The sequence below is a fragment of the Phocoena phocoena genome, chromosome 6, assembly GCF_963924675.1.
Source record: "Phocoena phocoena chromosome 6, mPhoPho1.1, whole genome shotgun sequence".
NCBI lineage: Eukaryota > Metazoa > Chordata > Mammalia > Artiodactyla > Phocoenidae > Phocoena > Phocoena phocoena.
In genome coordinates, this window is record NC_089224.1 from 102,438,812 (window position 1) to 102,462,558 (window position 23,747).

The 23,747-nt window shown below is 48.7% G+C and overlaps 1 protein-coding gene across 4 annotated transcripts in view; it reads right to left on the minus strand.

The window, feature by feature from the left end:
* Window positions 1-19,757, minus strand: part of GGTA1 (glycoprotein alpha-galactosyltransferase 1 (inactive)) — a 64,581-nt gene extending 44,824 nt beyond the window's left edge. Inside the window, exons 1-2 of one of the 4 annotated variants that reach the window (XM_065878569.1) lie at window positions 19,429-19,676; window positions 10,233-10,327 (exon numbers count right to left, since the gene is read on the minus strand). In XM_065878569.1, coding sequence (XP_065734641.1) covers window positions 10,233-10,320 — 88 coding nt within the window. In that variant the 5' untranslated portion in view covers window positions 10,321-10,327; window positions 19,429-19,676. Of the gene's footprint in view, window positions 1-10,232; window positions 10,328-18,340; window positions 18,395-19,428 lie in introns of those variants that run through there. The other 3 variants (XM_065878572.1, XM_065878573.1, XM_065878574.1) reach the window with 3 other exon arrangements.
* Window positions 19,758-23,747: the final 3,990 nt, after the last annotated feature.

Consider the following 23,747-nt stretch of genomic DNA (forward strand, 5'->3'; position numbering starts at 1 on the left):
CTGGAAGCAATTAACTATTATGCACGACAGAAAGATTTAAGTGTGAGTGGCTGAGTGGGGATGGAGGCCCCGTGTTGTGTTCTGGGGCCACAGAGGAAGGACTAAGCCATGGTGTACGGGCTGTGTAGCAAGGCTTCAAAGAAGAAGAGGCTACATTTGAACTGGGCCTCAGAGGGTGAGTAGGAGTCTGGTGGGTGGGGAAGGGCACTTGGGTCGAAGAGCCAACATCTGCAAAAGCAGGGGCTGGAAGGGGAAGACCCCCAGTGGAGCCCAGTGTGGACTGTGGAGCTGGGTTTCCAGTCCTGGTCTCTCCATACATCTACTGCTTTGCAGTCTGGAAGGAACAGTCCTGGGAACCTGTTTTTTTTGTTTTGTTTTGTTTTGTTTTGTTTTTTGCGGTACGCGGGCCTCTCACCGCTGTGGCCTCTCCCATTGCGGAGCACGGGCTCCAGACGTGCAGGCTCAGCGGCCATGGCTCACGGGCCCAGCCACTCCGCGCATGTGGGATCTTCCCGGACCGGGGCACGAACCCGCGTCCCCTGCATCGGCAGGTGGACTCTCAACCACTGCGCCACCAGGGAAGCCCCCAGAACCTGTATTTTTAACAAGCTCCCTAAGTGATACTGACATGCATGCAGCAGGTGTTAAGGGCTGAGAAAAAATATGAATGAATGAATGAATGAATGAAAAAATGAACTTGACCTCAGCCAAGTCCCTTCCTCTCTCAAGATGCCTACCCTTTGTTAAAATAAAGGTGCTGGATCAGCCTGGTGGTTTTCAAACTGTGTTCCAAAAAAACCCCAGGATCTCCCCAAGTCCCTCAGAGACACAGAGAGGAGCTGGAGAGGCTGAGAGAACAGGACTCTGAGCCCCATCCACCCTTCTCTAGACCATCTCTCCTTTTATCTCTTTGCTGTTTTGTTTGTAGTAAAGGTTCCTTGGCTTCAAAGAACTTTTAAAACCACTGAATTGGATGATCCCCAAGAATCCCCAAGGAGAAATTAAAAAATTTCTTGAGGGCAGCAGCTCATCTTTCGTGAGTATTTCTTGAACAAGTACAAACAGAACATAAGGCTGTTTATCAGAAGCAAGTTATCTATTTTATCACTGTATTTTAAAATCTTTTGCTGTGGCCCAGAAATCAATGAGTGGAGAAAAAGGAAATGTGGTATGACAACACAGTGGAATATTATGCAACCTTTAAAAAACGTTGTTGAGGAATAGCTGATACAATGGAAAAATGAAGTAAGAAAATCAGATACAAGATTGCACAGAGACTATGATTTACACTATGGATCTTATACATCAGAATTACTGGACATGTAGGGCAGTTCCTCAAAAAATTAAACACAGAGTTACCATATGACTCAGCAGTCCTACTTCTGGTTACATACCCAAAAGAACTGAAAGCAGGGACTCAAAGAGATACCTGTACACCGATTTCAAGCAGCATTATTCACAACAGCCACAAGGATGGAAACGACTCAAATGTCCATCCATGAGTGAATGGATAAACAAATGTGGTCTAGACACACAGTGGAATGTTATTTGGCCTTAAAAAGGGATGAAATTCTGACACATGCTTCAACATGGACAAAACTTGAAAACGTTATGCTAAGTGAAATAAGCCAGACACAAAAGGACAAATATTGTATGATTTTACTTAGATGAGGTACCTAGAGTAGTTGAATTCATAGAGACAGAAAGTAGAATAGCGGTTACCAGGGGCTGCCAGGAGTGGGAATTGGGAAATTATTTGCTTAATTGGTTTGAGATGATGGAAAAGTTCTGGAGATGGACACTGGTGATGGTTGTCCAACTTGTAAATGTACTTAGTGCTACTGAACTGTACACTCAAAAAGTGTTAAAATGGTTTATGTTCTATTTTACCACGAAAACAAAACCTAGCTTCACGTGGTAAAAGCGGTGAATTCTGCGCAATGAGATTGTGGCCAAGTGATCACTTCATTCTTTCCACTTCTCTGCATTTTTCAAATGTTCTACAATGAGAATACGTTACTTTTAAAACCAGACAAAAAGCGGGAGCTTCCCTGGCAGTCCAGTGGTTAAGACTCCACGCTTCCACTGCAGGGGGGACGGGTTCGATCCCTGGCGGAACCCTGCCCAGGGAACTAAGACCCTGCATGCCGAGCGGTGTGGCCCCCATAAAAAACCAAAAACAAAAAAAGCAAAGCCAGATGAAGAGCGATTTAATTACATAAAACTAGTGGTTCTCTGGTACTTTCCCAAGATGCATTGTTGTCTTTTATGTAAATGTAAGCAATACTTTCTGAACTTAATAAAAGCAGCCAAGTTCAAGGATGCCATCTAAAGAATACACCAAGCTGCTCAGTCAAAATAAACTACAGAATGGACTTGAGGATATGGGGAGGGGGAAGGGTGAGTTTTGACAGGGCGAGAGAGAGTCATGGACATATACACACTAACAAACGTAGTAAGGTAGATAGCTAGGGGGAAGCAGCCGCAAGGCACAGGGATATTAGCTCGGGGCTTTGGGACAGCCTGGAGGGGTGGGATGGGGGGAGTGGGAGGGAGGGAGACGCAAGAGGGAAGACATATGGGAGCATATGTATATGTATAACTGATTCACTTGGTTATAAAGCAGAAACTAACACACCATTGTAAAGCAATTATACCCCAATAAAGATGTTTAAAAAAAAAAAAAAATAAATAAATAAAAATAAACTACAGGCAGAGCAGTCCCCCTTTCTAAGGCTAGTTGTTCTTGTCTATATTTAAATAAATTTCAAATAAAAAAGGAACCCAAACAAATCCTCTAACGAGCCTCCCAAGAAGCTGTCTGGCTTGGAAAAGCTCAAAGGCAAACTGAAGAGAGAAAGAAAAATGGGGAACAGCTGGTGTTTTTTTAGGACATTAACTCACCGCAGCTGGGAAAGTGACTTTGTCAGTGAATTTCTATCCCTTCTGCTTCTGGAAAACTTCTGGTGTAGAAAGAATTCAGAATCCAGGAGAGGCTCACCACCTGCATTCACTGCAAACCCACTTCCTCCAGCACCTCTCACCCCAGATAAATGTCGAACAAAGATATAAAGACTATTGGTTTGAAGGGCAGCCAACGTGTCTGCCGGCCAGGGTGCCCTCTGCCCCAGGTCGTGCGGGTCCACCTTCCTGGTGCCTGGGCCCTCTGCTCCGGGCTGGCTCAAGGGCAGACAGACCAGAAGGTAGCCTCCAAGATGAGCAGGCTGGGGCTACCCCTGGAGTGGCCCTTCCCTGGCTATGTGACCTTAGGCAGTGTCCTTTAGAGATTCAGTGTCCTTCCCTAGCCAGTGGGCAGAAGGGCACCCACCTTGCAGGGCTGCTGGGAGGGTTAAACAGTGCTGCTTGTGTGGAGTGTCTACTGAGATGCTGGATGCATAACAGGTGCTCCCAAGCTTCCTCCTTTATTTCCTATAAGTTCACTGTCCAACACACATATGTGTCTTGGTGGGGCATTGGCACCATATGTGATTAATGCTGACTGGTGGATTATAGGATTACAGTCAAGTGATGGGGTGGAGAGAGGCTCCTTCAGACCTGGGGCCCAGGGCCAGCCCTGGAGGAGACACGGGAGGGGAACCAGCAGTCCCGCCGTCCTGGGTCTCCCTCCCACACTGACTGGCCAGCACGGAGTCCTTTCACAAGAAGTCTGTGTGGGATCCACAGAGCAGGTAGGTGGGCTCCATATTACAAATGGAGAAACAGGGGCTCAAAGAGGCTAACTGTCTTAGTCAAGGTCCCACAGTTCGTAAACAGCCAGTCTGAGGGTTTTCTAAAATTCCCTTGGCGTGAAGGCAGAGGGGGGTGGGTCCCAGTACTTTCAGCTCAGCCACTGACTCACTTGTTTAGTTAGTTGTTTATCTTCTGTCTCTTTCCTTTAAAAAAGTTTTAAAGAACTTGGGGATGGGGGAAGAGAAAGATTCTCTGGGGCACTAAGCTAGATGGGTCTCCAATCTCTGGGCTTCGGTTTTTTCATTTATAAAATGAGGCACTTCCTGCCTCGGGACCTTTGCACGTGCTCTTCCCTCTGCCTGGGACACCTTTTCCCACCCCCCTCACACCTGTCTACCCCCTCCCTCCGTGTCCTTTAGGTCTCAGCTCCAACGTCACTTCCTAAGGGAAGAGTCTTATTCTCCTTGTAGCTTCCTGTTCTTTTCCTTGAGGGCAGTGATCAGTCTTTGGACATATATGCATGATTATTTGATTAATATCCACCTCCCCACCAGATGGAAAGTTCCTTGCTAATCAGCATCGGGCTGAGAGGTGGCATTCAATGGTATTTGTTGTATGTTGATTCAAGAAACGAGTTCTCCTCAGGGCTCTGCCAGCAGCCAGCTCTAGGATCTTAAGAAAGTGCTCTGAAAAGAGGGGACATATGTATTATATATGTATAACTAAGTCACTTTGCTGTACAGCAGAAACACAACATTGTAAATCAACTATAATCCAATAAAAATTAATTTAAAAAATTATATTTGATTGCCCAAAAAGTTCATTCGTGTTTTTCTGTAAGATGTTATGGAAAAACCCAAACGAACCTTTTGGCCAACCCAATAGCTTCTTAAGTGGCCCAAATTTTCAACAATAAAGTAATTATTAAATATATCATGAAAACATTTGTACAATAAAGCATTACACAGTTAAAAAAAAAGAAAGTACTCTTCCATCCCCGCCCACCTCCACCCCAGTCTCAGGTTCTCACCTATGCAACCTGGAGAGGTGAACTGGGGCACCGACTAAACAGATCTCTGCCAGCTCAGCTCACACATTCTATGATTGCGTTGTCTCAAAAAGAAAAAACAAAACAAACCCAAAAAACCAAAAAGCAAAAGCCAGGGTGATTCCAGCATCCTCTATGACCTAGGCCAGGTTCTTACATCTGGGGGGGTCTCAGTGTCCCTATCTACAAAATGAAGCATTTAGGCAAAATCTTCCAGCTCTTCCCACCTCCAACTATTCTAATTCCCGAAAGGAAGGTCCCGCCCTCCCCTTGCCCTTCATGGACTCTACCTCAATCCAGGCTCACAAACAGGAAATGTGACATCTAGGAGCGGATGGGCCGCTTGTTTCTCTACAGCATGGGGGGCTGGCAGGGGAGCAAAGAGTCTGAACTTTTCCAACGAATGCCGGGACTCCATGCCCAAGACCTTTCTCAAGCAGTGCAGGCAGAGGGCGCTGCTGGGGTCTGGCTGGGCTTCCCATGCCCTTCCCACCCCCACGTAACCACAGGGGGCCCCCGCAGCACAGAACCAGTAGATGAGCCCTCTTGGCGATGTTACCTTGTAACTGTTACTCTGATGCTTGACCCAAGGTGGTAAAACCTCAGGACAGAGCCGAAGGTGGCGTGTAGGACTCCTGGGCTCCAGCGCAGGCCCTGTGTGACCTTAGGGAAGCCCCCACCCCTCTCTGGGCCTGGGTTTCCCCATCCATTGGAGTGAGAGGGTTGGATTGAGGGCTACGCCAGCTCCCTGCTTGCTCTGACATCTTCTTTATCAAGGCAGTACGCGGCCCTGATGAAGGGTCCCACCATCTCACCCGTATCTGAGTCCCAGATCTCTCCCCTACCATGTGGCCCTGGGAAATTGCTAAACCTTTCTGTGCTTCCTTGCCTCATTTATAAAAAACAGGTTTCTGGGTGATGAAAAGGCAGGGCTCCTGTAAAGCTACTAGAACAGCATCTGGAGGAAGTGCCCAGTAAGCGTGAGTTGTTCCTGTTTGATGATATCTCTGGTTTCTGAATCGCTCCCCTTCCCAGTTTGCTGACTGTAGAAAGGGCAGGCAGAACCCAGACAGCCCTACTTGCCCGGCAGCGGCAGTCCACATCCAAGCCCCATCCCTCAGGGAAAGCAAATCTGAATCTCAGTGTGGGCCAAGCACCGTAGGAAAAGGGAACTATGCAGGGAAAGGCAGAGAAACCTACGATGCTGCCCCAAAGCAGATGGACTGGGGGCATCGGCTGCTCCCTGGGGCTGCTGGGCACCAGAGAAGGCCTCCAGCTGCACTGAGTCAGCAGTAGAGGGAGGGTCCCGGACCATCTCCACCTTGTGGAGGAGGGCAATGAGACGCAGAAGAAGATGCGGATTGGGTTTATCTGTTCCTACTTCTGCCCGGAACCTCCCAGGGGAGAGGAGGCTGGATTCAGTCATCTCAGCCTCAAAGGGAACAGGGAACAGAGAAGGGATGAGGATGACTCCCTCGGACAGCGCTGGTGGCCTCTCCCCTGGGGACATGGAGGTGTGGGCCTCACCATCTCCCTCCACTCCTCAGGGACCCAGGGAGGGTCCCGAACCCCGCCTGGCTCAGTGTTCTCACCTGCAAAGGGAGGAGACTCCAACACCTGTTTCCACCAGCTGCTGTGAGTCTCAAAGTGGGGCTGCAGACAGATGCTGTTTGTTCCTCCACGAGGAGGGACAGAAATTGAGAGTAATTCACGTTTACGGTATTTTACCAAAGGAGCGGTTCACGGGAGACCAGAAATAAAGGAAGAAAGAAAGGACCGGTCTTTTACCTCACTGTCCTAAGATGTAAAGCATGATGCAGGAGACACGTAGGCTCCCTGTTCTGCCTCCCTCCTAGGGCTGCCCCCACTTGGCTCCAGTGGGCTCTGTGTTCCAGGTGGAGCTGTGGGCGCCCATCCTGCTGGAACGACTCACCCAGGCAGACTTCTCTCCTTCACCCTAGAGCATTTCACCCAGCTGCAAATGCCACAGGCCTCAAAATATCTGCTGCCCCTGATCAGGCAGGGCCTGGCGCTCTCTCTGCACAGCTGGATGGGGCCAGTCATGGCAGCTCAAGGGAAGCCATGCTGCACTCAGTGTTGAAAGCTGTCCTCGGAGGAAAAGAATAAAACCGACGGTCCTAACAACCAGTGCACTGGCTTTTATCCCTGAGGATGCTCAGTTGAGAATCCCTGTTTGGCTGCACTGTGGGGAAGGGACGCCTTTGTCAGGTACAGAGACTTTTTATACCTGAAGGGAACCCTAGGGGTCTCTGCTCAAACTCTTTTCTTTTACAGATGAAGAGGCTCAAGGAAACATGCACCCTTTTGGGATTAACATATACACACTGCTGTATGTAAAACAGATAACTGACAAGGACCTGCTGAATAGCACAGGGAACTATATGCGATATCTTTCAGCAACTTATAAGGAAAAAGAACACACACACATATATATATTATATATATATATATCTGAATCACTTTGCTGTACACCTGAAACTAACACAATTGTAAATCAACTATACTTCAATTAAAAAAAAAGAAAGATGCACTTCATAGCAGAGGCAGGATTTGAACCCTCGAAGGGTCCTAGCCCTGTCTCTGCTCGTGCAGTTGATCCATGGTTATTGAGGGTCAGCTACATGCGTGCAGTGTTCGAAGCACTGGGGATTCGGCAACGAACCACCCAGGAAAGTCTTCTGTTCTCACAGAGCTCACGTTCTAGTTGGTAAACAAATATACAAAATCAATAATTATAATTAACAAGTCATTAAAGACATAATTTCAGGTGGGGAAAAGGGTAATAAAGCCAATAAAAAGGCTGGCATGTTAGAGACTGCCTGAGGGTAGGGGAAGCTGCTGTTTGGGGGGATGGCCTATTTTCACTGGGTCCTCTGGAGTCCCCAAGGACCTCCCAAGCCAGTAGCATCCTGGAGCTGGCTCAAGCTGGCTTGCAAGAGCCAGTTGTTAAATTTTCAGGAACTTGGCGAGCAAGTTGTTAAACACAGCCATTATTAAACATTAAATTCTATAAGCTCACAACTAAGTGAATTACAGTAAGATCAAAGGTAATCATCAGGGGCTTCCCTGGTGGCGCAGTGGTTGAGAGTCCGTCTGCCGATGCAGGGGACGCAGGCTCGTGCCCTGGTCCGGGAGGATCCCACATGCCGCGGAGCGGCTGGGCCCATGAGCCATGGCCGCTGAGCCTGCGCGTCCGGAGCCTCCGCAACGGGAGAGGCCACGACAGTGAGAGGCCCGCGTACCGCAAAAAAAAAAAAAAAAAAAAAGGTAATCATCAAAATTCATCACTTCCTAAATCAGAAAGAGAAAGACAAATGCCGTATGCTAACACATATATGGAATCTAAGGGAAAAAAAAAGTCATGAAGAACCTAGGGGTAAGACAGGAATAAAGACACAGACCTACTAGAGAATGGACTTGAGGATATGGGGAGGGGGAAGGGTAAGCTGTGACAAAGCGAGAGAGAGGCATGGACATATATACAGTACCAAACGTAAAATAGATAGCTAGTGGGAAGCAGCTGCATAGCACAGGGAGATCAGCTCCATGCTTTGTGACCACCTAGAGGGGTGGGATAGGGAGGGTGGGAGGGAGGGAGACGCAAGAGGGAAGACATATGGGAACATATGTATATGTATAACTGATTCACTTGGTTGTAAAGCAGAAACTAACACACCATTGTAAAGCAATTCTACTCCAATAAAGATGTAAAAAAAGCAGCAATAAAAAACCTCATCACTTCCTAATTGTTTTACTACATGCTATACCGTTGAGGTTATTTATGTCTGCTGTATCTAGACACAGTGGAAAATACTCTACAGCAGCATGCTCCCGGCTCCTCCAGTAGTAGCTTGAAACTGGTCACAGTGGAAATATCTATACTATGGGAACTGGCAAATACCATGTATTAGGGCTTTCTTTTTTTTTTTTTGGCCTGGCCGTGCAGCTTGCAGGGATCTTAGTTCCCTGATCAGGGATCAAACCTGTGCTCCCTGCAGTGGAAGCGTAGAGTCCTAACCACTCCACCACCAGGGGAGTCCCTGGGCTTTCATTTCTCAACTGGTCATGAAACATTTACCAGCATACCACGGCCTCCAGCTCTAATCCAGGCCTTCTGTGTTTGTGGGAGTCTGTTTTTCTGGGGAGAGCGTATGGTGGTACAGCCCAACCCTCTGGCGCTGTGTGTGAGGGCGGTGGCTACAGTCCTGTGGCCATGAACTTCCCTCTTCCTTTTTTAAGGCTTCCACAGCGAGGAAGTGAGTGTGGGATGTCTAAACAGATCTGTCAATTCCTGCAAAAGAACTGCTCTCTTCAACAGTATTTAACAAGGGTCTGTAAGATGGTGATTCATTCATTCCTCTGGTTTATTTTTGATAAGTTAAATCCTATCCTAGGTATACTGGGGAGGTAAAAATTTAAAGGAACACCCTGCAGAGAATCTGTTTGTGTAAAAATGTGCGGTCACTTCTGAATTCCTCTAGGTTTCCGTACGCTGGGTTTCTTCCTTCGAGAACATAACTGTTCTGATAACGGCGGAGTGACGTTACTATTACTTCTACCAATAATAATGATAACAGTAGCTGCCATCTACTAGCACCATGTCAGGCACTAGACACACTGGTCATCTCTTAAATCCACACCAACCCATTTACACATGAGAATGTTGAGGTGCGGGGGTTCAATAACTTGACTGAGGCCAGGCTGCCCCTCTGGAAGTTCCCCAGAACTTTTCCCTCCCATAGCTGTGGTCCTGTGACTCTCCTTAGACCTGTAGGATTCTGTGACACTACCGGACCCCCTATCTCTGGTGACTTTGGAGGATTTTGTGACTTCTCAGCTTAGCGTCAGGAACCCTCTTCCACCACCAGAGCAGAACGAACCGAACACTCCCCCTGGTCATTCATCTGCACCTGGAATGCAGGAGAGTGACCCAGGCCTGGTCAGCTTCGCGTCATAAAGAAGTAGCGCTAAGGTTCAGATGCCAGTGAAATGTTACAGCAGCTCCAGTGCCAGCAAAAGCTACAATTAGCTCCTGTTGGGAGACCCTAGCTGTGTGGTCTGTTGTCCAACCTCTACTGGTTCTGCGCAGCTTGCTTTGCCAGCTTCCCCAGGGATACTGTGAGCAACAACAAAAAATTCTTCCAGTGCGCGCCTCCTCTGCCCCAGTGAGCCGTAAGCTCCCTCGGCTGCTTGCAGCCACGACTCCTGACCGGTACCTCTCCTCAGGTGCTTCTTAATATCACAGCCGCAAATATTTACTAAGCCTTTTCATGCCAGGGAATGAATTCCTAAGCACTCAATTTGCACATGAGAATATTAATTCCCCCTTCCTCTGCACAGCTCTGGTTCACATATGAAAATAAGAGCTTGCAATAAAAATACCAATCTACAAACAACCATCGATCAACCGAGAGCAAATCCAGACCCAGTCCCTGCTCTCCGGGAGCCATATTCCCCTTAGAGAAAACCCCGCCCTTGATTTTGCAAAATGTCTTGTCGTTCCCCACAGATGCCAGGCAAGTTCCTCTCGGAGACAGCTGGCCGGCCGCTTGAGGACTCATGGTTTCCCTGACGGAGGAGAAAGGACAGCTGCGCTTCTGCCTGCAGATGCTACCAAACACAACCTCACCCCGCTGGGCAGCTGACCCATTGCCCCAGGCTCGCTCCCTCCTCGGTGTCGCTCCAGACACCAGGGCCATCTGGATTCTGGAACGGCCATGGGGAAGATCAGGATGATTGCTTCTCAGAGCCTCCTCCCTGTGCCTGAAATACTCTTCCCTCTTCTGCCTCTAACTCCTGCAGGCTGCAGTTTGAAGGTCACTTCCTCAGGGAAGCCCTTCCTGACTACTTGCCCCGACAGCTACAGGCCCCTGTGACCCTCCACCCTGTACTTCTCCTTCTTGGCTCTCTCTGTGCACTTGGCTGTTGAATGACTGTCTCCCAAGCTAAATTCTACCTCTGCACCGGCAGGGATTGTACCTCTCTATTCACTGCTAATCTCAGGTGTCTGGCAGGGCACGTAGCAGACGCTCAATAAATTCTGGATGCTTTAACAATGAGTGAGTGAAGTTCTGACAGCTCAATGAATGTTGAATGAATATGTGATTCAAAGCATGAGTCTTGGCAAGAGGTGTAACTTTTAGAACCAGTTCCTGGTACCCAAACTCACAAATGGGGGCTCAAAGCTTGATCCCTCTGCCCAAAGCAGCTGCTTCTCCCTTGCACATTTTTAGTTTGAATGTTCATTTCCTGTTGGTTTGGACTTGTCTGCGTTTTGTTGAACAGCAGATATATTGCTCAAGAGAGAAGTCTGCCAGATCATAGCCTTGTATCATTTTGTTGACAGAGAAACTGAGGCTCCGACAGCTCCTGCTGCTGGCAGCACCAGCTTCAGTGGGGCGAGACGAGCTTACCTTCAGCCCAAAGCTCTTTTTAGTGTCCCTCCCACCCCCCACATGGGGCCAAGTCCAGGGCACGTGAAGCAAGTCTACAGAAGATAAGAACACCCAGACTGGGAAGGAGTTTGAAACTTTTATTAAGAACTTAATATAAGTCCCTTAATCATAAGGGACTTCCCTGGTGGTCCAGACTCCGCACTCCCAATGGAGGGGGCCCGGGTTTGATCCCTGGTCGGGGAACTAGATCCCACACACATGACGCAGCTAAGAGTTCGCACGCCGCAACTAAGAGTCTGCATGCCACAACTAAAACCCGGCACAGCCAAATAAATAAATAAATAAAACTAATTACAAGACCTTACCTCTCTCTCTCCAACCTCTTCCAGCTGCTACTTTTCACTCTCTCTGGCTAATTTTGGGCTGAGCCAGGCAGGAGCCCTCAGCTGGGCTGGGCATGGATCTGTGCCCCAGCACCCTGGCCCCCCTTCAGAATCACCTTCATTCCCCTTGCCCGCAGCCCACCAGAGTCTCCAAGCCAAATTAGGTGTGGAGTCAAGACTGGGCTTTCACGCCTCAGTTCTGCCACTTCGTTCTTGAGAGACTTTGGCCAAAAGATCAAAACTCTAAGCCTCAGTTTCCCCACATGTAAAATGGGGGGAATAATTCCTGCTTTGCCAACTTCACAGGGCTTCTGTGAGCCTCAAGCAAGGTGGATATACGATCTCACTTGTCTAAGTGTCCACTAGTGTAGGGACCTCTAGTAAGAACAACTCTACAGTATTTTTCCGTTCCCTCCAGGCTCTTGCGATCAACCCATAGCCAGCCGACCTCTTCCAGGGCCCAATCCTCTATCCATCCTCTCAGCCATGCAACCCTCTTGACCACGTCCTTCTAGAAATCCTTTCTCCCTCTGCCTTCCCAGATGTGCTCCTTCTGTCTCAGATCACTCACTCTCCAGTTAGGACCTGGCCCAAGCAGCAGCTCCATGCTTTCTCCTGCCCTTCACATCTGCCCACCACACACGGCCTGAGACAGGCACTGCAGGAAGGACAGGCCTTACACCAGCTCCCTGGAGAACGCCTGGGTGCGGTTTCCCCAGGGACACAAAACGTAAGCACACTGCCTTGGGTCTCCACCCTGCTGCCCTCGCCACGTCTCCTTTAGAGACTCTGTTTGGCAATAAGGCCAGAGCCCAAGTCCTGGCAAGAGCCACAGCCTGACCGTAGGCAGCTGAGGTCTGTGGCCTCCACGCAAGCATTGAGACGGGGTGAGCAGATTAGTTCCTTGGCTGGAGATTTCGATGACATGTTTTTACTTCCCCTTGTTAGAACTGCAAGGACTTTATTTATTTAGATTTTTTTAATGTGAACCATTTTCAAAGTCTTTATTGAATCTGTTACAATATTGCTTCTTTTTTTTTATTTCTTCTCATTGCTTCTGTTTTACGTTTTGGTTTTTTGGCCGTGAAGCATGTAGAATCTTAGCTCCCCAACCAGGGATTGAACCCGCACCCCCTGCATTAGAAGGCAAAGTCTTAACTACTGGACTGCCAGGGAAGTTCCTGCAAGGACTTTTATAAATAATTGAGTCAAGTATACTAAATGATGACCCCTTTGCCTTCAGTCCACAGTCCAAATGTACTTTTTTTTTTTTTTTTTTTTGTGGTACGCGGGCCTCTCACTGTTGTGGCCTCTCCCGTTGCGGAGCACAGGCTCTGGACACGCAGGCTCAGCGGCCATGGCTCACGGGCCCAGCTGCTCCGTGGCGTGTGGGATCTTCCCGGACCGGGGCACGAACCCATGTCCCCTGCATTGGCAGGCAGACTCTCAACCACTGCGCCACCAGGGAAACCCTGTACATTACTTTTTGATTTCCCAGACTGGCCTACGTGGCCTCCCTCTCGCAGGACTGAGGGTGAAGCTTTTATCAGCAGACCTTTCAGCCCAGGCTGACAGGGGAGGTATTTTGCCCCAGGTCTGACAGGCATTAGGGTGCAAACTCAGGCAGTGCGCCTCCAGAGGCCACTCTTAGCCAGCAGCGTGGGTCAGGTAAAGAGCACTGTGGTCATGTGCACGGTGTGCTCCAGCAGCTTATAGTCGAGGAGGGGAGGAATGATGACATGCGACAGAATGTATCTGGGGTGTGTACTGCAGGATGCCCAGAGACCTGGCGGGAGGAAGGGGAATGCCTAATTCATGGGGGGCAGGATGAAGAGACTGCCATCTCAGAGAGGGTGATGGTTAAGCTGGGTCTTGAAGGATGAGTGGGATTCTGTGAGTAGGTTTGTGGGGCTCTTGAAGGATGAGCATGAGTCTGTGAGTGGGCTTGCAGGGGAGGTGGGGAGGGTGTTCTAAGCAGAGGGAGCAGCATGGGGAAAAGCCCAGAGCGGTTTCAGGAATTGCAGTCATTCCCTCAGGCTGGAGCAGAAGTTCCAAGGGGTGGGGTGGTGAGGGATGAGAATTTCAAAGACCTTGGATGTCACCTAAAGGGATATGTGCTTTATCCTGAGAGCAGAGGGGAGCCTTGGAAAGATGGAAAATGCCAATCAATTTGGTGTCTAGAAAGAGGACTTGGGCTGCAGGGAGAGGGTGTGCGGGAGGGTGCGAGTCTGGAGCAGAGAACAGGGAGCACACAGCAGCAGGGTCCAGGTTGAAAGAGCTGCATACCAACTCAGCAGGGGCAGCTGGGTCAGGGGCGGGTGGGGGGGTGGTGATGAAGCCTAGATAGAGGGATATAGAGACTTGAAAGGCCATTGCCATGCTTCAGGAAAGGGGAACAATGGTACCAAAGAGCAGTGTGATGGGGATTAGTTTGGAGAGATAAAGATAGGTGGGGACCTGTGTGAAGCAGTTTCTAACAAATATACGTGGATTGCTGTTCCCAAGTATCTATTCCAGGCCAATAGGTAGAGGACATATATCTCTGTCCCATTGACTTTGGACTTGGTCATATGACTGGCTTTGACCAAAGGAATATGGGTAGAAGTGATCATGAGCCAGTTCAGAGACTTTAAGAAGCATCACATCATCTCTTTCTTCCTCCAGCTCTCACCATAAAATAACATATAACAGGTAGAAGCAGCAGCTTCAGCCTGGGTCCTGGGAGGAGAAGATACAGGGAGCAGATATTCTGTCTGGCTGGCACCGAGAGCAGATCTACAAAACCATGCAGTTGCAACTGCCCTCCAGCTGACGTGTAGTGTAATAAATAAACCTTTGTGGTCATAAACTATGCGTTGGGGGGGGGGATGTCTGTTATGCAGCAAAAGCTAACTGATATACACTATATATATGAGATGAGATGGAAGCAGGTGGTGAAGAACCTCACACGTCATGATTAGTTGTCCACATGGAGAGTCAACAGAGAATTTTGTAGTTGATGAAGCTTCTCCATCTTTTTTCAAAGCCAACCCTTCCCACTCCCTCCTACTCCTCCCAGCACCTTGCTGTATTGGCCATCCTTTCCCTCTCCTGGACTAAATCCTTCCCCTGAGCCTATATCTCACTTATCTTTTCCATCCTAAAGTCCTTTTCTTCACCCTGTCTTCCTCCAACTATAGCTCAATCCCTCCTCTGACTTTCTCAAACAAACTTCTTCAGAGAGTTACTCTACTCACCATCTCCAGTTCTTTCTCTCTCACCTACCAGCAATCTAGCTTACCTGCCCTCCACTCCACCAAAACCACTCGCAGTATATTTCAGTAATCTCCTAATTGCCCAGTGCAACCCAGTCTTTATCTTCCTTGATTGCCCCACACCATTTAGCTTGGAACTAAATTCAGTATCTCCCTGCCCAATCTCAGGCATTCCTCTTTCCATATTCTTTCAGCTAGTGGCACCATCCAATGACCCACGACAAAAAGCCAACAGGAGATAATGAATTCTGTTCTGGATTTGTCCAGTCTGCAGTGCCTTTGAGACATCCAAGAAGAGATACCCAAAGGGCAGTTAAACACGTGACTTGGGGGGCTTCCCTGGTGGCGCAGTGGTTGAAAGTCCAGCTGCCGATGCAGGGGACACAGGTTCGTGCCCCGGTCTGGGAGGATCCCACATGCCGTGGAGCGGCTGGGCCCGTGAGCCATGGCCACTGGGCCTGCGCGTCCGGAGCCTGTGCTCCACAACGGGAGAGACCACAACAGTGAGAGGCCCGCATACCGCAAAAAAAAAAAACACAAAAAACAAGAAAAACATGTGACTTGGGAGCCTACAACAGAGATCTGAACTGGAGGTAAAGATGATTGCTGTACAGGTAGCATTTAAAGCCATGAGCATGAACCAGCTTGTGTATTTATAGAGCACAAGGACCAGATCTTTAAATCTCAGTTGATATATAGAGAGCTCTCCCGAGCTCGTAAATTCCTATTCCTAAGGTCACAATTCCAGCCACCATTTGGTTCCTTCCCTCTGGAGTCATGGCTCACAGTGGCCTCCACACCACCATCTTGTTTCATATTCTTTGCCCCGATCATGTTGTGTTCCTCAAGAACTCTTATAATTCCATCATAAAAACAAAAGGTATAGGGGCTTCCCTGGTCGTGCAGTGGTTGAGAGTCCGTCTGCCGATGCAGGGGACACGGATTCGTGCCCCGGTCTGGGAGGATCCCACATGCCGCGGAGCGGCTGGGCCCGTGGGCCATGGCCGCTGGGCCTGCGCGTCCGGAGCCTGTGCTCCACAACGGGAGAGACCGCAACAGTGAGAGGCCAGTGTAGCGCAAAAAAAAAAACCCCAAAAAACAGAAGGTATAAGACACCATTATCCAGGCACTAAAATGGCTAAAATAAAAAAGACAGGGCTTCCCTGGTGGCACAGTGGTTGAGAGTCCGCCTGCTGATGCAGGGAACATGGGTTCGTGCCCCGGTCTGGGAAGATCCCACATGCCGCGGAGCGGCTGGGCCCGTGAGCCATGGCCGCTGAGCCTGTGCGTCCGGAGCCTGTGCTCCGCAACGGGAGAGGCCACAACAGTGAGAGGCCCGTGTACTGCAAAAAAAAAAAACAAAAAAAATGTTTAAAAAAAATTTAAAAGACAGACAATACCAAATATTGTCAAGGATGTGGAATAATTATGTCGTATACATCGCTGTGGGGATGTAAAATGGTATACTCTATGACCCAACAATTTCACTTCTAAGTGATAACAAATGACCACAAAAGATTTCTACCAGAAATAATAGTCCAGGGACTTCCCTGGTGGCGCAGTGGTTAAGAATCCACCTGCCAATGCAGGGGACACGGGTTTGATCCCTGGTCCGGGAAGATCCCACATGCTGCGGAGCAACTAAGCCTGTGGGCTACAACTACTGAGCCCGCGTGTCTAGAGCCCATGCTCCACAACAAGAGAAGACACTGCAGTGAGAAGCCTGTGTACCTCAATGAAGAGTAGTCCCTGCTCGGCAAAACTAGAGAAAGCCTGCACGCAGCAACAAAGACCCAATGCAGCCAAAAATAAAAAAGAAAGAAAGAAAGAAAGACTAGCCCAGATTGGAGATAACCCAAATATTCATCAACAGGAGAATAAATACGCAAATGATGGTATATATATATATATATATATATATATATATATATATATATATATCCATAAAATGGAATACGACTCAGCACTGAAAAGGAACAAACTACTCATATACACAATAACACAGGTGAATTAAACAAACATCACGCTGAGTGAAATAAGCCACACATGAAAGAGACACACGGTATGATTCCATTTATGTGACGTCCAGGAGCAGGCAAAATTAATCAATGGTGAGGAAAATCAGAAAATGGTTGCTTGGAAGGGCAGAAGGAAAATTCATTGGAAATGGGAACTTTCTAAGATGATGCAAATATTTCATATCTCATTTTGGGTGGTGGTTACATAGGTGCAAACAGCTGTCAAAACTTGCTGAACCCAGTACTTACCATCTGTGGATTTTATCATATGGAAATTATACTTCAGTTAAAAATTAGGAAAAGAAAATAATTCTAAAGTGTCTAGAAAATAAAAGCTAAAATAAAGACAATGTACAGGGCAGAAAACACATTCAGTTCAAATATATCAATAATTACGATGTGAATGCACCTATATTAATGTCCAGCCTCCCCCTTAACCCAGCCCCCCTTTCGGCCATTCTCCTCTCACCCTTGCCCCCATCTCAATGACATCTGTCCATTAGCTGTTCTCTAGCCATCATGAGAGATGATGTAACGCAAAGAGCAGAAGCCTTAGAGCCAGACAGAGCTGCTTTCAAATCCCGGCTGCAATTTAGGAGTTGAGCGCCCACGAGCAAGTTACTTGACCTCTCTGCACCTTCATTTCCCCAACTATAAAGGAGGTCGATGATACCTGTTGGGCTGGGCTAAGAAAGGGGCAGTGTGCTGATTAGATTCTGGGGAACCTAATTCTTTTGACCTCAGCCTGTGAAACCAACTTGCATGTGAAAGGCCCACTGAAGGCCTGGAAAAGCTCAGAGGATGAGACTCCTGGGCTTCTTCTCCCTCAAGGGTAGGGAGGCGGCCCGGGGGCCCTGGAGTTAGGGTCTAGGCTGGTTGGTGCTAAGAGGTGAGCCGGTGGCTCAGAGCCACCAGGGCCAGGAAAAGGCATTGCTGACCTAGGACGAAGGAGACAGGTTTCCTGGCTAGGCTTGGCCACTGGCGGATCTTGCCCAAATCACTGGGCACACCTCTAGATTTAGTTTCTCCACCAAAGATGGCCAGATCAGACTGGATCTGAAGAATCTGATACCAAAAACAGCCTCTGGGGTTTCCTAATATATAGAAGAGGCAAAAGCAGAACTGAACCGGTTCTGCCTGAAAGAGGGACGGTAAGGACCAGAGCCCTGCCGCCTAGGCTCCCCTCCCCCACCATGGTGCCCCTTGAGCGAGGACCCTAGGCTTCTCAGGGGCAAAGTTTGAAATCTCCCTGACCAGGTAAACCCTAGGGACTTTTTCAGCTCTGTCTTATTCAGTCATTGCGTACCTGTTACATGTAACAATAACTGGGAATCTGCACCTGCCCCCCAGCCTGGTAGGGGAGGCAAGGTACACCCAGAATTAACTCCGAGCAAGGTAAAAAGTGCTGAGTGTAGCCAAAGAAGCGCAGAAGTACAACAGACCACCCACATCCTTCCCCTACGTACAAACGCGCGCCCACACACACGCACATACACAGCCCCTTGGCACTTGGCATTTCTTTACTCACTGCAGTATCTCTATTTCGTAGTTATGGAAACTGAGGCTCTCCCTGGGAAAGGGTTTCCCAGCTAGGAGGCAGCGAGGCCAGGGCTCCCCCCACCCTCACCCCGTACTTCCTGCCCCCTGAGACCCACCTATTTCTAAGTAAATGAAGGATACAGCAAGGCCTGCTCAGCGGCCAGAACGAGCGCAAACGACAAACAGAGCTACAAACGCAGCCGCCGGGGTCTCGGGTCTCTCTTGGGGGAGGAGCGAGCTCGCCGACAGCCTCCGCGCCTCCCTCCCTCCCTCCCTGGCCCGCGGGAAGATTGGGGAATCTCAAGTCGCTCTGCTTTCTCTCTTCGCGCGCTGACATTTTTTTCCACTTTACTGTTTCTTGGACGCCTTTCAAGAGTTTGTGCAATCATTCTGTTTAGCTGTTTTTCTGCCATTTTCAAACGCGGAGTGGTGTCCCTTTGAGTGGGAACGTGGTGGTTTGAAGACCTGAAGGGCTTCGCTTCCCATCACCCCGATGCAGCAGGCCTGGTAGCTGCCAAAGTTACAACGTTTGAAACTTTCCCGATGCTGGGTGTTGGGTTGCTCCGCGGCTCTCTGAGCTCCCCGACCTCTCCCGCTCCGTGCCCCGGCTCTCGGGGGTTCCTGCGCCCCTCACTTCACCCTCCCAGGCTCCCCCTTCCCGGAGGCATCCTCTTCCCATCCGGTCCTGGGCGATGGAGCCCTTCCCCCACCCTGCTCCATACATGGGGGCAGAACCCTCTCTCCTTTCGAGACTTCCTCGGTGGTCCAGCTCCGCGCCCCCTGAGCCTGCCCTCTCCCGCCTGCACCTCGCGAATCCCGTGGGAAGCCCACCCCGCGGCCTTTCCGGCCCGAGTCTGGGCAGAGGCAGGGACAGGATGGGGACAGAGACGGGGTCGGAGTAGGGCGCAGTGGTAGCGACAAGAACAAAAGCGGGGACACAGGCAGGGCAGCAACAGGGCAGGGCCAGCGCGGTGGCCCGTCCTCTCCCCGCGCCGCCCTCACTCGGCGCCCGCCGCCCAGGGCCGGGCCGGGCTCGGCTCGCGGCCTCTGGGGGCTCGGGCGGCGCCCCGCGGGACCCACCTGATCCGCAGAAGCTGGGCGCGCTCGGGGCTGACCTGTGCCTCGGCTCCCGGCCCCGGCGTCGTCCTCGGGCGCGCTGCCTCTGCCCGAGCCCGGCGGGGCGTGCCGGGGCGGGGTGTGCCGCCTGCGCTCGGGCCGGCCGGCCGCCGGGCGCTCCTCCGGGGCGGCGGGCAGCGCGCGGCAGGCAGGGGCGCGAGGAAGCGGTCGGGCGCTGGGCAGCGGGCGGCGCGCTCCCTGCTCGGCCCGGCCCGCGGCTGTTTGTGCAGAAAGGGTCCCGCCCCGGACACGGCGGCTGGGAGGCCGGGCGCGCGAGTGCACGACTGCCGGTGTGCGTGTGTGTCTGGTGGCGGGGAGGCGCAGGGGGTGTTTGTTTCATTTTCACTCAGGCAGAAAAAAGCCTGAAACCAGCAAAAAAAGAAAAGAAAATCCCTGGTGATGGTGGCTGGGCCTCTTTGCCTTCCCGGGCCTGCACGTGGTGGGGGAGGGGTGGGGAGGGGTGGCGGGGACCCGGAGCATCGGAGGGCGGGGTGGGGTCTGTCTCCCCTTACCGCAGGAAGGGGCCCCGGTGCCCTGGCGCCCCGCCAAACACGGGGGGAGCGGAGAGCCTGGGAGGTCTGATCCACCATTTGTTTCCTGGGGAAGGAAGGGCGCAGAGGTAGACAGCGACAGGCCTGCGGGCTGGAGCTGCTCTCGCTGGAGCCCCCCCACCCCCCCGCCAAGTTCTGAGCTCCCCCCGACCCAAGTCCTCCAAGTCCTGAGCTGCCGACTGGAGAGGCTGGTCACTGGGCACCTAGCGCGGCCCCTGCCCGGGTTTGTTCGCAGACTTACTGGTCTTTGGGCCCAGAGTTTCTCAGACAGAACTCTATACACGCCCTGGGGTTCTCTACTAGAATTATTTTAGAAGGGAGCTAAAGAAAAAAAAAAAATCTATTTCAGAGTTTGTGCTTCTGGGGCCAGTATGACAACCATTCACTTTGGTGAGTTGATGCAGGTACATCCGGCTCATTTAGTCCTACACTGGTAACCACGACGGTCACCTCACTTCTTGGGCTCCCAGACCATCTATTTTGCTGGTGCAAAACTCAACATTTGCTTTTGCCAGGATCATCTGCCACTGAACTTCAATTTCAGAGACTAAGAAATTAGCTTCTCAAGTATTTTAATGCATTGGAGCTATAATTTGACACCATGAAAATGGCACAGAGCCTGGGTGTGGTGTATCATTTTAATTGTTTTGTGCTAATGAGAAAAGAACAGAGGCCTGATTGAATACTTGAAGGATACACAGAGGCTGCAGGGGGCCAGGTGAGGTCTTGGAGCTTGGGAGAACAAAGTTTCCTGATGGAGGCAGTGGAGTAAACAGTGGGAGAATTGAATCATCAACCCCACACAGTGGCTCAGGAAGGAGGAGTTCCATGGCAATCAGTACAATAAATACTTTGCAAAAGCATAAAACGCTCCATGATTGTCTTTGGAGAAGTCACTTGTAAGAGTTCATTAGTGGTGAGTGTCACTGTAAATATACAATGAGTGATGTCATACCAAGTGTATTATTTCCCCATTTTCATTATTGCGTTTGAGAATGCATTGTTTAAATTGCTCAGCCCATCAAACTGCATAATAAGTGAGTTTGTTTGCTTCTTTTTTAAAGGAAACTATGACAGTAATTCTAATCCTAATGTTGCTGCCAGAAAACTACTAGAGCTAATCAATGAATTTGGTAAAGTAGCAGGATACAAAGTTAATGCACAGAAATCTCTTGCATTCCTATACACTAATGATGAAAGATCAGAAAGAGAAATTAAGGAAACACTCCCATTTACCACTGCAACAAAAAGAATAAAATACCTAAGAATAAACCTACCTAAGGCGACAAAAGACCTGTATACAGAAAACTATAAGACCCTGATGAAAGAAATTAAAGATGATACAAACAGATGGAGAGATATACCATGTTCTTGGATTGGAAGAATCAACATTGTGAAAATGACTCTACTACCCAAAGCAATCTACAGATTCAATGCAATCCCTATCAAACTACCACTGGCATTTTTCACAGAACTAGAACAAAAAATTTCACAATTTGTATGGAAACATAAAAGACCCTGAATAGCCAAAGCAATCTTGAAAAAGAAAAACGGAGCTGGAGGAATCAGGCTCCCTGACTTCACACTATACTACAAAGCTACAGTAATCAAAAGAGTACGGTACTGACACAAAAACAGAAATATAGATCAATGGAACAGGATAGAAAGCCCAGAGATAAAACTATGCACATATGGTCAACTTATCTTTGATAAAGGAGGCAAGAATATACAGTGGAGAAAAGACAGCCTCTTCAATAAGCAGTGCTGGGAAAACTGGACAGGTACATGTAAAAGAATGAAATTAGAACACTCCCTAACACCATGCACAAAAATAAACTCAAAATGGATTAAAGACCTAAATGTAAGGCCAGACAGTATAAGACTCTTAGAGGAAAACTTAGGCACAACACTCTATGACATAAATCACAGCAAGATCCTTTTTGACCCACCTCCTAGAGGAATGGAAATAAAAACAAAAATAAACAAATGGGACCTAATGAAACTTAAAATCTTTTGCACAGCAGAGGACACCATAAACAAGACAAAAAGACAACCCTCAGATTGGGAGAAAATATTTACCAACGAAGCAACTGACGAAGGTTTAATCTCCAAAATTTACAAGCAGCTCATGCAGCTCAGTATCAAAAAAACAAACAACCCAATCCAAAAATGGGCAGAAGACGTAAATAGACATTTCTCCGAAGAAGATATACAGGTTGCCAACAAACACATGAAAGGATGCTCAACATCACTGATCATTAGAGAAATGCAAATCAAAACTACAATGAGATATCACCTCACACTGGTTTGAATGGCCATCATCAAAAAATCTGCAAACTATAAATGCTGGAGATGGTGTGGAGAAAAGGGAACCTTCTTGCACTGTTGGTGGAAATGTATATTGATACAGCCACTATGGAGAACAGTTTGAGGTTGCTTAGAAAACTAACAATAGAACTACCATATGACCCAGCAATCCCACTACTGGGCATATACCCTGAGAAAACCATAATTCAAAAAGAATCATGTACCTCAATGTTCACTGGAGCTCTATTTACAATAGGCAGGACATGGAAGCAACCTAAGTGTCCATCGACAGATGAATGGATAAAGAAGATGTGGCACATATATACAATGGAATATTACTCAGCCATAAAAAGAAACGAAATTGAGATATTTGTAGTGAGGTGGATGGACCTAGAGACTGTCATACAGAGTGAAGTAAGTCAGAAAGAGAAAAATAAATACCATATGCTAACACATATATATGGAATCTAAAAAAAAAAGGTTCTAAAGAACCTAGGACAGGAATAAAGATGCAGATGTAGAGAATGGACTTGAGGACACGGGGAGGGGGAAGGGTAAGCTGGGACGAAGTGAGAGAGTGGCATGGACATATATACACTACCAAATGTAAAATAGATACCTAGTGGGAAGCAGCCGTGTAGCACAGGGAGATCAGCTCGGTGCTTTGTGACCACCTAGAGGGATGGGATAGGGACGGTGGGAGGGAGATGCAAGAGCGAGGGGATATGGGGATATATGTATATGTATAGCTGATTCACTTTGTTATAGAGCAGAAGCTAACACACCATTGTAAAGCAATTATACTCCAATAAAGATGTTAAAAAAAAAAAAGGCTGTAATTCCCCATGCTATACAATACATCCTTGTTGCTTAAAAAAAAAAGAAAATATTGTTCTGAAGAACCTAGGGGCAGGACAGGAATAAAGACGCGGACATAGAGAATGGACTTGAGGACACGGGGAGGGGGAAGGGTAAGCTGGGAAGAAGTGAGAGAGTGGCATGGACATATATACACTCCCAAATGTAAAATAGATAGCTAGTGGGAAGCAGCCACATAGCACAGGGAGATCAGCTCTGTGCTTTGTGACCACCTAGAGGGGTGGGATAGGGAGGGTGGGAGGGAGACACAAGAGGGAGGGAATATGGGGATATATGTATACGTATAACGGATTCACTTTGTTATACAGCAGCAACTAACACAACAATGTAAAGCATTTATACTCCAATGAAGATGTTAAAAAAAAAAGATGACACAGGAGATGAGACATGTAAAAACATCACTCTGCTACCATTAAACTTGATGCAAGAGATTTGATTTCAGCAACACATCATCAGTCACATTAATTTAATGCCGTTAGTTTGGATTTTATTGGTTTTGAGGTTGTGTTTGTATCTACGTAGAAATTTTGTTTTGGTTTTATGGTT